The 16,823-nt window shown below is 35.2% G+C and overlaps 1 protein-coding gene and 1 long non-coding RNA gene across 3 annotated transcripts in view; one reads left to right on the top strand and one right to left on the bottom strand.

Moving 5' to 3' along the window:
• LOC142333411 (uncharacterized) overlaps positions 1-16,823 on the top strand; it is a 107,487-nt gene that overhangs the window by 26,655 nt on the left and 64,009 nt on the right. Inside the window, exon 2 of the long non-coding RNA XR_012758596.1 lies at positions 15,427-15,644. This is a non-coding gene — a long non-coding RNA (uncharacterized LOC142333411). The remainder of the gene's footprint in view (positions 1-15,426; positions 15,645-16,823) is intronic.
• The window catches only part of LOC142333409 (maltase 2-like), a 77,387-nt gene that overhangs the window by 32,170 nt on the left and 28,394 nt on the right, over positions 1-16,823 (bottom strand). For both annotated transcript variants that reach the window (XM_075380460.1, XM_075380459.1), the window contains exons 3-5: positions 13,616-13,776; positions 11,658-11,786; positions 6,684-6,922 (exon numbers count right to left, since the gene is read on the bottom strand). In XM_075380460.1, the coding sequence (XP_075236575.1) occupies positions 6,684-6,922; positions 11,658-11,786; positions 13,616-13,776 (529 nt within the window). The remainder of the gene's footprint in view (positions 1-6,683; positions 6,923-11,657; positions 11,787-13,615; positions 13,777-16,823) is intronic.

Raw genomic sequence — 16,823 nt, 5'->3', positions numbered from 1 at the left:
ATTTTTACATAAATTTACGAAGTTGCATAAAAGTATCTGTTTTCATTAATTTTTAATTTTTTGTACGAAGTAAAGAAAATATGTGATCGCGAAAAATCTCGGTTTTCAGATTTCAACAGAAATATCCATTTTGACCATCCCTGAATCCATTATAGACTAGTTTCGGCGTTACGTCTGTACGTACGTGCGTATGTACCTACCATAACTCAAAAACTATTAGTTGTAGGATGTAGACATTTTTCATTTAGGACTGTTGTAACATCTTGTTTTGCACCTCCCCGTTTGATTGCAATCGACTGAACCAAACGTGTCCAAAAAAGCACAAAATCTTAAAAATTGGGATTTGGGACTTTTTCTTAACTGCAGTAATAAGCTCTCGTTGAGAATTTTTCAACGATATATCATAAGTGGTACTTATTTTCATTGATTTCAGAGTTATAGTCAAATGAAATTTTAATTGATGAAATATTTGAATCTTACAAGGATAAGGCACATCGGTTTGAATGAGAGTTCATCTCCTTTTCGTTTTTCTCTTAATTTAAATGTATTGATTTATTAATAATTATTAACCTCTGATTGTAAAAAAAAAATTACAATAAATAATAATTCAATAATACCAATAAGAAAAGAAAAGAAAAAATATCAGAAGTTATTAATGAAATCAAATTTTATGTACTTTTCATTTTTAGAAAATGTTTATATGTAATTTAATAGGCGTAGAATAAAGTCATGTGATGTGTACATCAGATTTTTTGGCCTTGTAGTTATAATTAAATATACGTGTTTGCAAAACACTTAAGTCAAATCAAATGGTAAATAATAAAGGTCAAAATTAGAAGAATTTTGAATCCTATATATTGTCCTTAGCCGATTTATTGATTTTGAAGCCAACTTCTCTTTTGTTATTGTGTCAAGAAAGGTTTGTTACGTATTACGATAATTTGTTTCGTTAATTGAATGTAATATATAAATAAAAAATTAATTAATTTAATTTATATTTAAGCTTCCAGCTTTCGTATTGTGTGAATTGTATCTGGATATTATAGATCTTGATGAAAATGTTTAGATTATGAAATCTTTAAAAGATGCCTAAACTAATCTAAATCAGAATCAGTTGGAAAGATGGGCTGATTTTTTTTTTGTCTTTAGTCATTTGACTGGTTTGATGCAGCTCTCCAAGATTCCCTATCTAGTGCTAGTCGTTTCATTTCAGTATATCCTCTACATCCTACATCCTTAACAATTTGTTTTACATATTCCAAACGTGGCCTGCATACACAATTTTTTCCTTCTACCTGTCCTTCCAATACTAAAGCGACTATTCCAGGATGCCTTAGTATGTGGCCTATAAGTCTGTCTCTTCTTTTAACTATATTTTTCCAAATGCTTCTTTCTTCATCTATTTGCCGCAATACCTCTTCATTTGTCACTTTATCCACCCATCTGATTTTTAACATTCTCCTATAGCACCGCATTTCAAAAGCTTCTAACCTTTTCTTCTCAGATACTCCGATCGTCCAAGTTTCACTTCCATATAAAGCGACGCTCCAAACATACACTTTCAAAAATCTTTTCCTGACATTTAAATTAATTTTTGATGTAAACAACTTATATTTCTTACTGAAGGCTCGTTTGGCGTGTGCTATTCGGCATTTTATATCGCTCCTGCTTCGTCCATCTTTAGTAATTCTACTTCCCAAATAACAAAATTCTTCTACCTTCGTAATCTTTTCTCCTCCTATTTTCACATTCAGCGGTCCATCATTGTTATTTCTACTACATTTCATTACTTTTGTTTTGTTCTTGTTTATTTTCATGCGATAGTTCTTGCGTAGGACTTCATCTATGCCGTTCATTGTTTCTTCTAAATCCTTTTTATTCTCGGCTAGAATTACTATATCATCAGCAAATCGTAGCATCTTTATCTTTTCACCTTGTACTGTTACTCCGAATCTAAATTATTCTTTAACATCATTAACTGCTAGTTCCATGTAAAGATTAAAAAGTAATGGAGACAGGGAACATCCTTGTCGGACTCCCTTTCTTATTACGGCTTCTTTCTTATGTTCTTCAATTGCTACTGTTGCTGTTTGGTTCCTGTACATGTTAGCAACTGTTCTTCTATCTCTGTATTTAAACCCTAATTTTTTAAAATGCTGAACATTTTACTCCAGTCTACGTTATCGAATGCCTTTTCTAGGTCTATAAACGCCAAGTATGTCGGTTTGTTTTTCTTTAATCTTCCTTCTACTATTAATCTGAGGCCTAAAATTGCTTCCCTTGTCCCTATACTTTTCCTGAAACCAAATTGGTCTTCTGCTAACACTTCCTCCACTCTCCTCTCAATTCTTCTGTATAGAATTCTAGTTAAGATTTTTGATGCATGACTAGTTAAACTAATTTTTCTGTATTCTTCACATTTATCTGTCCCTGCTTTCTTTGGTATCATTACTATAACACTTTTTTGGAAGTCTGACGGAAATTCCCCTTTTTCATAAAGGGCTGATAAGGGCTCCCTTAGGGTTTAAGGGATGGGCTGATATTTTTTCGTTTTTCCTTAAACAATTTTCATCATTCAAAAAACATTTTTACACAAGAGGTAATCAGTTTTGGAAACCTAATAATAGCATTCCGAGACACCGGCCGCCCGGAGGACCTAGCTGTAAAGGTGTGCAGTAGGTACGCCCTGCAACTACTGTGTGTGTATATATAATTTTCTGTTTAAAATTCTGTTTTATTTATAGGTACGTAATTATTATTTAAGCACATTCTTTTTTAATTTTCTACCATCATTCTTATTTTTTGGATGGATTATTTCTTTTTACACCAGGCCCCTTGTATAAATAAAAAATAAATCTTACTAGAAGTTGGTGGAGCAACATTATATTTATTTTAATTTAGTACTATGTTCTAACCGCCAAATTAGAGTTACTAAGAAAATATGAATTTTACAGCGTATGAAAAGTTGCAAGCTTGACTGAGATGGGAGAGGTAAACCTCTTGGATAAAACGTATACAATCTGTAAAAGATCTTTCATTACTGAGGCAGAAGGATTTTCCCGTACTCGGTTTTTTAGTGATGCACGGCTTTACACACACACATCTTAATTTAAAATATTTATAATTTTATTTAAATATAATATTTTTTAATTTTTTTTTTATTCAATGATTCTAACTAAAGCGCGCGCGCATACCGTATTTCATTCGCACGGATGTGGCGGTATTAACGGCCACATTAAATATTTTTTTACTCTTTAAATATTAATTTATTAATTCTTAGAAAATATTTACTAAATCAAAAAATATTAGTATTTTTCTAAATTAAACTAGCCTTCAATAAAACTACAAGGTATATTTCTTTTTTTAAGTAAGTACCGTTTTGATATACATCCTCTACAGCGCGGCTGACAAAGTTTCGTTCATCTTCACTTGAATAATTACAAATATTGTGTTGCTATAGACTTCATTACGTAATTTTTAGACTGTTTACAGTTTCCTGTGCTTGTTTGTAAAATGGCTATGACTATAGACAGGGCGATTGTGAAATACGTGACGTAATTCGTTGTTAAATGCAAGAGGTACAAAAGTGGTGGAAATTCACCGACAGATTTGTGAATTATACGGGAATAACGCTATTTCCGTTCAGTGGTGAAAAAATGGGTTAAGAATCTAAAGATTGTTGTGCAAACGTACACGATGGGGCTTGGAGTGAGCGACCGGCTGTTATTACAGATGTCCTGGTGCAGAGTTAATGGAAAGGTTCATCAGAATAGACGTTTTACGATTTCACGACTGTTATAGTTTCACCAAGTGTTATCTATGAAATCGTGTCTGTACGCTTAAATTATTGGAAATTGTGTTCACGCCGAGTATCAGAAATGCCGGTTGATTTGGATAAAAACAAACGTTTAGACAGTGTTTTGAATTTTCTGATATACAACAATGAAGGCAATCCGTTTTTAAGCTGAATATTTACCGGTAACGGAACACCTATGTATCACATTACACCGGAATTAAAAGAACAGTTCATAGAATGAATACATTCTACATCTCCCATGAAAGTGAATTTCAAGCAAATAATGTCAGTCCGGAAAATCATATACATTTTGTTTTAGGATGGGGCCGTTGCTTATTGATCTTTTGCCGCGGGGTGAAACGATAAATACCGAAACATATTGGTAGACTTCGACTAGATTTGATCCCGTAACCCAAAATAAAAGGCGTGGCGTGCTCAGTACGGGAATCCTGGTGCTTCATGGTAATGGTCGCATACACACACACAAACGGCTTATCACAACCAAGATCTCATAGCGTCATTCGGCCGGAAACAAATTGATCACAACACCACCACCGTACAGATCTGACCTGGCGCCCAGCGACTACCATTTGTCCCTGCATTTAAAGCAGGGACAAATCATAACGGCCAGCGGCACAACGACGATAATGACGTTAAAACACCAGTTTATTAATGGTTACAGACGGCAGACCTCTGTGAAGCTGCAATTCAGATCACTAGATATAGTAAGTGCCTTAATGTAGGCGAAATTTTTGTAAAATTGTATATAAAGGATATGAGGTAATATAATTATTCTTTCAAACGAAATTTGCTTCTTATTTCTACTATTTCGTTTAGATAGCGCTGTAGCAGAGCTGTAGCTCTAGAGGGAAAGTATTGTAATTGATCCAATTTGGGTATATGGTGTTTTCAAGGATCTTGACGTTTTGACACCTAAGGAACCCAAAAAACCGGATGGAAATTTTCCGGGTGTTAATGTGTAGGTGTACGTTCGATGTTGGTGTCTAAATCACCTTATGTCTCCAGAACTACTCGACCTATTTTGACCAAACTTGGTCGGATTACTTCTATGTATGGGATATTAATGCCATTAAATTTTCAACTTAAAAGGTCACGGGTATCAGACTGTAGAGTAAGGTCACCCTCACTATCACGAGATTTCGCTTTTTTTTGTCTGCATGGCATTTCTCCCGCCACCACCCCATTCGGTCGTCCTAAAGCATAAGACCAAACGTCTACTGAACCTCGAAACAGTTTAGCGACCAGTGTTCTAAACAGCTGCTACAGCTTACCTAACAGCGTGAGCGGACTAAGCGCGGTGTCATACACCACTGGCTTACGTGTCCAAACCGTTCACTTATCATATATTTACTAAAATGGGTAGGCGCACCCTGTCAACTACTAAAAATATATATGACATTCATATTAAAATTTATTTCGTCTAGGCAGAAATTTGTAGCCACGCCTAGGTCGCTGAATTCCAGCAAGTACCTGTCCACCAAATTAAAGTGCTTGGAACCTTAACTGGCTGGTGGTCAGCCATATATCTCTAGGTTAGCTTCCCACGGCAATGCGGTAAGAGTCTTTCCCTTAAGTAAACAACAGATGCCGGTTGAACAAAGCAGCTGCATCTAGGAATTCCCACATGGTCCGACAATGCGACTCTCGCCACATTGACTCGTCGCTTGTGAGTGGCCAATTTTCCCCTTGACCTCTACGTTTCAGGATAGTCCGGTCTCTGCCCCCCCCCCCAACAGCAGGGCAGTCAAACATCAGGTTTTAAGCGACCAGTGTCGTAAATAGCTCCTAGAACTTACCTGATAGCGTGAGCGGACTAAGCGCGGTGGCATTCACCACCGGCTTACGTGTCCCTACCGTTCACTTGTATTTAATAAAATGGGTAGGCGCACCCTGTCAACTACTAAAAATATATATGACATCCATAATAAAATTATGATTTCATAGTTATAAGATTTCACTTAATTAAGATCATATTTTTCTTAGGCACGTTTGTTAACTATTAAAAAATAAGAGTATTTGGAAAAAAAAACTTTTTGCAAAATCGCACCTCCAGCACAAAAAAATTCTGTTGTAGTCTGCTATATTGTGACGGTCTCATGTGAATGGTAAAATTGATTCGGTACCTGGTGCGTTAAGCCTCACGGCTCCACCAGTCTGCCGATTGTACAAGCGAAATTTCTTCTGTGTAAGTTGTGAAATTACGTTACTTTAGTTAGGACCGACTCTAACCCACCGGGTTGGTCTGGTGGTGAACACGTCTTCCCAAATCAGCTGATTTGGAAGTCGGGAGTTCCAGCGTTTAAGTCCTAGTAAAGTCAGTTATTTTTACACGGATTTAAATACTAGATCGTGGATACCGCGGTGTTCTTTGGTGGTTGGGTTTCAATTAACCACCCATCTCAGCTCGAACTGAGACTGAACAAGACTACACTTCATTTACACTCATACATATCATCCTCATTCATCCTCTGAAGTATTAGCTGAACGGTAATTATTGGAGACTAAACAGGAAAAAGAAAGAAAATTAGTACCGACTGTTGCCACTACTATCGCCACTCCTGCGCGAATGAAATACGGTATGAGCGCGAGCTTTAGTTAGAATTATTGAATTAAATAAACGACAAAATATTGTATTTAAATAAAATTATAAATTAAGTTGTGTGTGTAAGCCGTGCATCAGAAACAATCCCCAGTTGTAGGATTTTCCCGGAATGCGGCTTTAAACGCGTGACGGGAAATTCCTACAACTGTTTTGTCAGCTTTTTTTATGTCAAAACGGTAGATACTTAACATGCTTCTTACATCAATTTAAAAATATTTATTTCGTGTATTATTGTTACTAAAAAGGACTAATCAATAACAGTACCTGGTTTCCGAATTATTTTCTGCTGTGTAATCATCCACTAATTTTCTCCATTCCCGTAAAAGTTCGTATGTTTCTGGTTGATTCATAGTTTTACTGTGTTTCAAATTGCTATAATCATTTTTAGAGCCATTTTCATCGATTAACTCCTCATCACCGAAGTCCTCAGCTTCTATTAAGTACGGTACTGCATCAACTCTTAATCCATGAATGTCCGCATCCAACCAAAATAAAATAACATTCTGTATATTTTTACAGAACGTTATTTTAAAAATTATTAATATAACAATTTTAATAGTTTTTAGTATATCAATATAACTTAGTAAAGTAAAATATTCATTTAATGAAACGTGATACATTTTTGGCTTTACATTTTTTTAAATTTTTGAAGTAAAAGAATTACTGAATTTTTATCTTACACCTAACGTTATTATTTTTTTGTGCTAATTTTGGGAGTTGTAATTTATCTGAATAATACTTTAAGGAATATCGGTGTAAATCACTCGTAAAAATTTACAAGCGCATTTTTTTTACCCGGTACTGTATTTTAATTATTCTATAACTTTATTAATAATTTACCTGGAATATTTATATTAAGTATATTTACGAATAACATTTTCGTTGCAGTATGGCAGCTATTAAAATAAAAATTATTTCAATTCTGTAAAGAAAATAAATTTTTGTTTGCAGTTTGCCGTGTACCGTATGTATTAAATACATTTGATCGGCAAGAAAATAATTCCGGTTTCGTAATGTGAAATAAAACTTAATTTCATTTTATACAGAGAACAAATTTTAATCAATTATATATTTTATATTTTGTCTGATAAACTTATGCCATCATCCTGGCAACTTCATGATTCCGCATTCATATAATTTCAGGTCTTTATCAGCAAAAAAAAAAAAAAATTGAGTCGATTGCGATTTAAGGTCATCATCATTAGTGAAAAATTTTACACTTCAAAGAGTTTTTCAAACTTCGAAATAAATTGTAATTTAATGGTACAAGATCAGGACCGAATGGGGAATGAGACATCGCTCTGCCGAGCTCCAGTAAATTTTCCACGACTTACCAAAAGTATGTGAGGCCTTGGATTCTCTTGGTGGAACATGATTCCTTTGCGATATGCCAATTCTAGCCGCTTTTTTTATCGCTTCCTCCGGTTACATCTGTTGTTACCAGTAAACATCTGAATTGATCGTTCGGTTTATTTGAAACATCTCAAAATACAATCTTTGGGTAATCCCACCAAATTGAAATCACTTTTTTCTTTTTTGATGCGATTCAGCTTTTGATGTGACTTGTACTTACTTACTCATCACGCTTGGGCCGTGATATTTTTCTGTTTGATTTTATTGTAGAAGATCCATTTTTCATCACCAGTGATGATTCGTTTCAAAAAAGGGTCGACGTCATCGGATTTCGACGAATCAGTATCGCAGATATTAATTCGTTGGGTTAGATGAATCTCTTTCAATTAACGTGGAACTAGTCCAAGGTTTTTAACGAGGCCAAAACATTCGATGTGTTTTTCAGTCGTCGTGTGCGATATATTTAACCTCTCTGTAGTCTCTCGCCCAATTATATATGTCGTTCCAATTAAATTACAGATTAATTTGATCTTCATTGACTTCAATAGGTCAACCAGAACGTCGGTCATCTTCGACTGGAAAATTTCCGAAACGGAATTTTTATGACATTACTTCGCGATAAAGCTTCAATAATTTTTCCATGAGTTACAAAAAATATGTGAGGCCTTGCATCGTCTTGGTGGTAGAATAAGATTCCTTTGCGATTTACCAGTTCTGGTTGTTTTTTGACTCGCTTCGTTCGATTTCATTTTTTGTTGACTAAACTTCTGAATCGATAATTTGGTACTTGAAATTAGCTCAAAATGTACAACATTTATGTAATTCCACCGAATTGATCGCATGATCTTTTTTTTGGTGTGATTCAGCTTTCGATGTGACTTGTGCCGGTTCATCAGTCTCGGAAAATGATCGTTTTCAGTCGATGTTATTGTAGTCCACTCGTTTTTCATTACCGGTGATAATTCGTTTCAAGAAAGGGTCGACTTCATTGCACTTGAGATGTATATTACAAATATCGATTCATTGTGTTACGTGAAACTTTCAGTTCATGCGGAACCTAAATATCGAGCTTCTTAACGAGTCTTAAGATATTCGATCGATACATTTATTCTTTCTCCAACCTCTCGCATAGTTATATGACGATCCAGTTCAGTTATTTTTATCAGAATGTTGATTGAAAAATTTCCGGGAAATAATTTTTAAACCAATTCTGACAAGTGCAGTCTGTTAGGTATTCAACATCGTAACCTTCACATATCTGTTTAAGCCTCGGCAGCTTTCTTTCCTTTATACGAAAATAAAGAATTAAAATAGTAGAAAATATTTGTTTTCCACTCCTTGTTAAAAATTGACCGTAAACTAAAAGGTACAAACAAAATTTCGCGCAATTTTCTTCTACTGTATATTAAAAGTGACAGCTATCAAATACCAAAAGAAAAATATCACAACATTGATAGAAGTCCTTCAAGCCAAAGGTAAAACTGTCTATTTGGGAAAACCAAAATTATTTTCTTGCCAACTCCATTTAATTTGTAAATAATTTTAATTTACATATGGAGGGGAAAACGAATTGTGAAAGAAGAAATTTAAAAGCAGAATGAAGAACTAGGTAATAGAATAATTACGAGTATTTCGGGTGATTTTAAAAGGACTACACATCTTTAAAAACAAAGATATTTATTGGGATAACTTACATATTCGGTTGAGATCTCATTTCATAGAAAAACACATCAAGTTTATCAACCAAAATTCACTTTGGTTCAACATAACTTCCATTTGTAATGCGACATACGAGGTGCGACAATAAAGTAATGAGACTGATGTGAAAAAAAATGTTGCTTACCGTTTTAGTCATGTTTAGTGTTGTCTCCTTCAAAGTAGTTCCCCTCTGATTGCACACACTTATTCTAGCGCTTCTGCCATTGATGGTAACATTTTTGGAAATCATCTTCTGTAATATCCTCCAAGACCCTCGTCATAGCTTTTTGGACATCTTGTGTTGTTTGAAAATGGTGTCCCTTGACCGCCATTTTGACTCTTGGAAATAGAAAAAGGTCGCACGGAGCGATATCTGGTGAATAAGGTGGCTGTGGTAGTACTGAAATTTGTTTTGAGGTTAAAAATCGCTGTACTGACAGAGCAGTATGGGATGGCGCATTATCGTGATCCAGAATCCAATTATCAGCAATGTTGGCATGGACACGAAGAACTCGTTTACGAAGTCCTTCTAAAATTTCTTTGTAGAAATATCGGTTAACTGTTTGTCCAGGAGGCACCCACTCTTTATGAACAATTCTCTTGGAATCGAAGAAGCATACAAGCATGATGCTTTTCACTTTTGACTTTGACATGCGAGTTTTTTTTGGTCTGGGTGATCCCTTTGGGCACCATTGCGAACTTTGGCGTTTTGTTTCTGGATCGTATTGAAAAAACCAACCTTCATCACCATTCCGTTTGCTCTAACTGATCGGCTGCTACATTTTTTCGTGTTTCTCGCTGCTGTAGTGTGAGATTTTTGGGGACCATTTTTGCACAAATCTTTCTCATACCAAGATCTTCAGTTAATATTAGACCAACCGTTTCTCGATTAATGTTGAGTTTTTCTGGAATCATTTTCACGGATAATCTTCGATCAGATCGTACGATTTCACGCACCCTGGTCAAGTTGACATCTGTCCGTGAGGTTGATGGTCGTCCACTGCGGTCTTCATCTTCAACATTCGTTCTGCCTTCGCTAAAGATTTTATGCCACCGAAAAACTTGAGCTCTTGACATAACCTCCTCTCCAAAAGCCTTCTGAAGCTTACCGTAAGTTGTCGCCGCGTTTTCACCCGATTTAACGCAAAAAGAAATGGCATACCGTCGCGCAATATTTTGCGGTTTCATTTCTGTGACGAGAGACACAAACACGTGTTCACTTATTACAGCACAACTCACGACTGAGAATTTCCTTCAATGTGCCGCTTGGACTATAAGTATAAGCTACTTATAGTCCAAGCGGTTGCAGTTGCTGCAACCGCTTGGTGACGGTTAGCAGTTGCTCTCGTCCAAGCGGCTCAATGTGCCGCTTGGACTAGAAGTAGCTTATAGACCAAGGTCAAAGATGGTGTGCCTACGCAAGCTGCAGGGTTGCCACATCTTGCAAAGAAAAATCAATCTCATTACTTTATTGTCGCACCTCGTACATCCCATCTGAAGTCGATATCATTCCAGACTGTATCCAGTAAGTCGGGCGTTACCTCTGCAGCTGTGGCGTTAAAATGAGGTCTTAGCTCACCAAAATAAGCAGGCTACGGCGGTATATAAACCCGATATTTAATGAATGCGATAAGGTCGTAAGTGTAATTGTTTGGTCGCCCGATGAACAGTCGATTTAGACAAATTAATTTCAGCAGACAAACGTCTGATCGATTTATTTGGCGAGGAGAGTAATCGGTCTTTGATTTCAGCGACTGTATCTGTATTCAACACTGACGCAGATCTTTTGTGTTCCTTGTTATTAACAGAACCGGTCTCTCTAAATTTTGCAACTAACCTTAATACTGATGTTTTGTTAGGAGCCGGTTTATCCGGGTACTTATGGCGAAACAAATCTTGCACTGCGACGCTGATTTCGTACTGAAGTACGACTCTACAATAAAAGCACGTTCATCTAGCGAAAACACCATCTTATCTCTAGCAATATACTGAACGTTATGATTGCATTGTTGTTACTATCGGTAGTGTTCTACTGCGTTGCCGCGATGTTCAGATGTTGGACGAGTCCATTTCTGTAACGAGTAGGGGAGTAAGCTTGACTTTTGAAATTAAATGGAAGAGTGATTGATGGGTTGCGTTTTATATGGGACAGCCTGTATATTATTAATATAATAATGTTTTTCTTACCTCCATTTCTTTTCTTACATGAGGAGATTTATAATTTAAATCGGGCATTTTGGAATGGAAATGATGCAGATAAAATTTTTTTCTTTTTTCATTATAAGTCCACGCTGGGTCTACATCAAACGCCGATATCTGGAAAAAAAACCATTGATCATAACAAAATAAATTAATTGAAGATGTTTTTAGTTATTTTTTCCACTCTAACGTATTTTAATTGAGGTTTAGTAATATTTTTACATCTAATGACATTCTAGATATGATTATTCTTCCTTTTTTTTTGTAAGTGAGAGAGAGGTTAGTCAAACCGAAATCCCATACCGCTAAAATAAATTTTAATTTTATACGTCTCTACTAAAATGTTTTGGTAATATTTAATTTAATAAAGTACTGTATTACGTAACAATATTTTTAATAAAGATTATTTATCAAAACAAAGATAAATTAAGAGAAAAACGTAAGTTACTTTAAAATTACTTAGCCGACAATTTTATTTTTGGTATTTAGATTACAATTTTGAAACGTGAGAAAAACCCAACGTAAAATCCTTTTTTCACATTAGCTTCTGGTTTGTCCTATTTACAAGACGTTATAGGTTAAATATCAATTAAGAAATAAGAAAAAAGTTCAATTGCAGTAAATTTATGCTTTTATTAAAGTATTTTATTAATTAAATAATAGTAAACTTGCTTTAATTTATATTAATTTACACGATAAATAAGTACTGAAACAGATCAAGAATAATCTTTCCCGTCTAGATAGCGCTGGAGCAGAGGTATAGCTTTAGAGTAGAAAGTATTGTAATCGGTCCAATTTGAGCGTATCCGGTTTTCACCGGATCTTGACGTTTCGATACCTAAACAACCCAAAAAAACGGGATGGAAATTTTCCGGATAATCGTATGTACGCGCACGCGTGTATGTGTGTTCGGCTTGGCTTCTAAATCACCTTATATTTCCAGATCTACCGGACCGATTTTGATCAAAATTGTTTAGATTACGTCTATATGTGGGGCATTGATGGCATTAAATTTTCAACATAAAAGGTCAAGGGGTTGAGGCTGTAGAGTAAGGTCACCATCAGTAAGTGGAGATTTCATTTAATTAAGGCCATATTTTTCTTAACCACATTTGTTAAATATTAAAAAGTAACAATATTTTCAAAAAAAATCTTATTGTAGTCGTCTGGTATGTTTTTTTCGTTTAATCTCCGAGTCCACCGTTAGATATAGCTTCATAGGATCAGATGAATGATTTTTAGCGTGCGTAAAAATGCCATGCCTGACCGGGATTCGAAACCGGGAACTCCCGGATGAAAGGCCGAGACGCTACCGCTCGCGCCACGGAGCCCGGTTGGTCTGCTATAATATGGAATCACAAGTGAACGGTAGAATTAAATAAATGAATAATATTTTTAAGTGTTATTAAAGTAACTCGGTCTAGCCGTGTCGACTCTGTATCTGGTGCACTAAGCCTCGCGGCTATACCAGTATGCTGACCGTACAAGCGAATTTGTTCCATGTTAGCTGTAAATTTACATTAATTTAGTTAGTGCCAACCGTCGCCGTTAGTAACGTTACACCCACGAATTAAATACGTTATGCGCGTGCTTTAGTTAAAATCATTGAATTAAATAAACGAAAAAATATTATATTTAAATAAAATTATTAATATTTTAAATTAAGGTGTGTGTGTGTGTGTGTCAGAGATAACCCGCAGCTGTAGAAATTTCCCGTAACGCGGCTAAATTCCCATGACGGGAAAGTCCTACAACTGTTTTGTCAGCTTTTATTTAAATAATTCAAATCTGGGGTTATTTAATTTTGCAAGTTACTGTATGTTTAATGAAATTGCTGCATTGTAAAGAGGGGACGATATTTACTCGAGTATCAGTATTAAAAATAAATCGGTATAAAAATATTTATAAAATAGATCTAAAAATAATTTTATTAAATTTAAACTTACCCAATTGTTCGGTGGTATTGGTTTTCCATTTTCATCGGTTCCTTTTGGTTCTTTCCAGACATAATATTCAGTATATGGTTCTATTCCATGTACAGATTTTTTAAACCATACACTTTGATCGCTGGTATGATTTGGAACAAAATCAAGAATCAATTTTATTCCTAAAAATAAATGAATAAAAATACCTCTGTTATTAATCATTTTCATATCTACTTACATCCTTCCGTTATACAGTATGTTCCAAAATGAAAATGCAATTTTTAAAGCTATGTAATATTTCCCGAGTTTCAGGTATATTGATTAATTATATATGAGATGAAAAAGCAACTCGAACAGTTTTATCTGTACCGAAGCTCATAAACTGTTTCCTGTACCTTCCGCTTGAAAGCGTTAGTAGAAAAGATGGCGTTAATAGAAAAGTTATATGTTTTGCAATTTGCTAATTGTGAATGTGTAATTATCGTTTCACGTACGGTCCGTTGTGATTCCACAAGTGTCAATAATATTCGTAGATGGTAAAACAATGTGAAACCGCTGGCTGTATTTATAAAGGAAAGAGTACAGGACGATCGAGAGTGTCCGAAGGCAATGTTGAATGTGTAACAGATTATTTTGCGCGTAGTCCTAGGAAATCCGTTACGAAGCCTTGAAGCGAATTATCAGTCTGATATACGAATTGGAGACTATAATATTGAGGAAGTAACAGTATTAAATTATCTTGGAGTCATCTTACAGAAAAACTGCAGATTTACTGAGCAGGTACTAAGTGTCTGTCAGAGTGCGGAGAAACTGACTAAATGCCTAAATATAATTTTGTCAAAGCAGAGCGCTCCTCGGGCGTCAAAAAGAAGAGTTTTAGCGACAACCGTAGTGTCAACAATGATGTATGCCGTGCCGGCATGGAGTTGTGCTCCCACTATTAGCAGAAATAGAGACAGGTAGAAGAGAGCACACAGGGGGATACTACTGGGAGTAGTATCTGTCTATAGAACTGTTTCTTACGAGGCCCTCTGTGTGCTCTCGGGAATGTTACCGATTGACCTTATCGCCAGATATAGAACCGACAGGTTTTTAGGGAGAGCAGAAAATGAAGTCAGGAAAAACATACATAGAATCTGGCAGGAGAGATGGGCGGAGGCTGGAGTGGCTGGATGGAAAAAATACGTCTTTGTGTAGAGTTTTAAAAACACGCTTACAACTACGTCCATATCGTTTACAAGTTCTAAAGCATACAGATTATGGTTTGCGTGCTAGCTTGGTAAATGAAATGATACTTCGTGACGATGAAAAGTTTCTTTATCGGTGTCATATTTCAATAACAAATCAACATTTCACGTTAATAGAAAAGTAAAACACTCATAATGTACTTATCTGAGCCCTACCTACCTACCTACTTATTTATGTAGTGTGCCTGTGGTAATCGAAAAGTAAAAACACTGATAATGTACTTATCTGGAGATAGGAAAATCCTCACGAAATATGACAGCGTGAACGAGACTTTCCAAAACTGAATGTTTTTTTCTCGTATCCCAACGGTATGTTTACGGGCCGTTTTTTTTTTTTCGCGGAAACAAATGTATCTCGAACGAACTATTTTGATATTCTACAACTACGGCTCCTTTCTCAACTTCAATTAGAATCATAGATCTTTATTTGGCAACAAGTTGATGCGCCTCTTCGTTGGTATAACGCTGTAAGTGATCGGTTGAATGAAATTCTCCACGACCGTTGGATCGGTCGTCGGCAATCAGATGATAGAGATTGTTTGCTGAGTCCTCCACGTTCTTACCTTGTGTGATTTTTTTTTTCAGGGTTTGAAAAGGATCACTGTTATCTGCTTACTTATCCGACTTGAGACACAAGATTGAAGAAGCAGTTGTCGAATTAATAATCCAGACTTGTAGACTAAAGTATGGGATGAACGCTCACATCGGCTGGATGTGTGCTGTGTTATGAATGTTGCTCAAATTGAATACTTGTAGAAAAAAGTGTTTGATTTGCTCTTTTATTTCACGTATAACTTATCAACGTAAGTAAAACTTATATTATATAACTTTAGAACCCCGATATTCATTTTTAAACATTCGGTATTTAGTAAAAATATTAATAATTTCTATTTATATTTTACTATTCTGTTTTGAACTTTAAGATATAAGGAAAGTATCTTCTATCACTCCAGTAGTTCACTTCAACAGTTGTAAAATCAATCTTATTAAATTTGTTTTGATTGTTGTCATTTACGGTTTATTCTTGGTTTAGAACAATAAGGAAAAGATCATCTTACCTTAAGAATCTTCCGTTTAAATATTTGACCATCACTAGAATGAGACGTAACAAATGTAGTAAATGTAGTAGAAAAAAAGCGAGGTTTTTTAAATACTATTATATTTGCTACATTTGGAATGTTTTCCATTTTTTATTAATCAAATGTTCGGTTTTTTTTTATAATGCGGTTGAAATGGCTAGTTTTCTTTAAAAAGCCTATTAAGACATTTAGTAACATTTCCGTGTTTGAAAAAAGAATATTAATGCTATCACAGGTTTGTTTTTTTTTCGAGCATTGAACATTAAATGTTAAATGTCCCTAGTCCCTAAAAATGTCCCTAAAAAAAAATTATGATCAAATAATCTGCCCAGTTTAGTCTTATAAAATTATAATTACTATTGCTATAATTAGGATTAGTAATCTTATAATTAGTATTGCTATAAAAACTGGTTATTTTTGCTGAGGGACAAAATTAAAAAATGTATGTGTTTGTATAAAATACTATAAAACTGACAATAATAAATCAATAAAAAAATTTCAAGTAAATTATAACGTAAATGTAAAACAATGTTCAAAAAGTGACACAACCTTATGTAAGAAGGTTTCCTTCTTTTTTTGTACGTTTAATTGAGGAAAAATGTGTTACACAATGCAATAGAAAATATTCATTGTCTTCCAGTACATTAGATGTACCAATTATCCCCAAACCCAGAATGCCTTCAAAGAATGGTGTGGATACACCAAACAAGTCCTCCATCAATCGGCATACGACAATTTCGAAGAGACACTGAATGTAGCAGATGCAGCCAAAAGTGGTCGACCGAAAGTGCTAACACCAGAAAAGTTGATCGACATGCAAGCCGCATATTCTCTATTATTCCCAACAAGTATGTGCGATGCGACACTTAACTAACCAGTGCGGTCTCTCCGTCGGTAGTGGCT

This window comes from Lycorma delicatula, chromosome 12, assembly GCF_047948215.1.
Source record: "Lycorma delicatula isolate Av1 chromosome 12, ASM4794821v1, whole genome shotgun sequence".
Taxonomy (NCBI): Eukaryota; Metazoa; Arthropoda; class Insecta; order Hemiptera; family Fulgoridae; genus Lycorma; species Lycorma delicatula.
The sequence above is the reverse complement of the archived record's forward strand: the minus strand, read 5'-3'. Positions and strand labels throughout refer to the sequence as shown.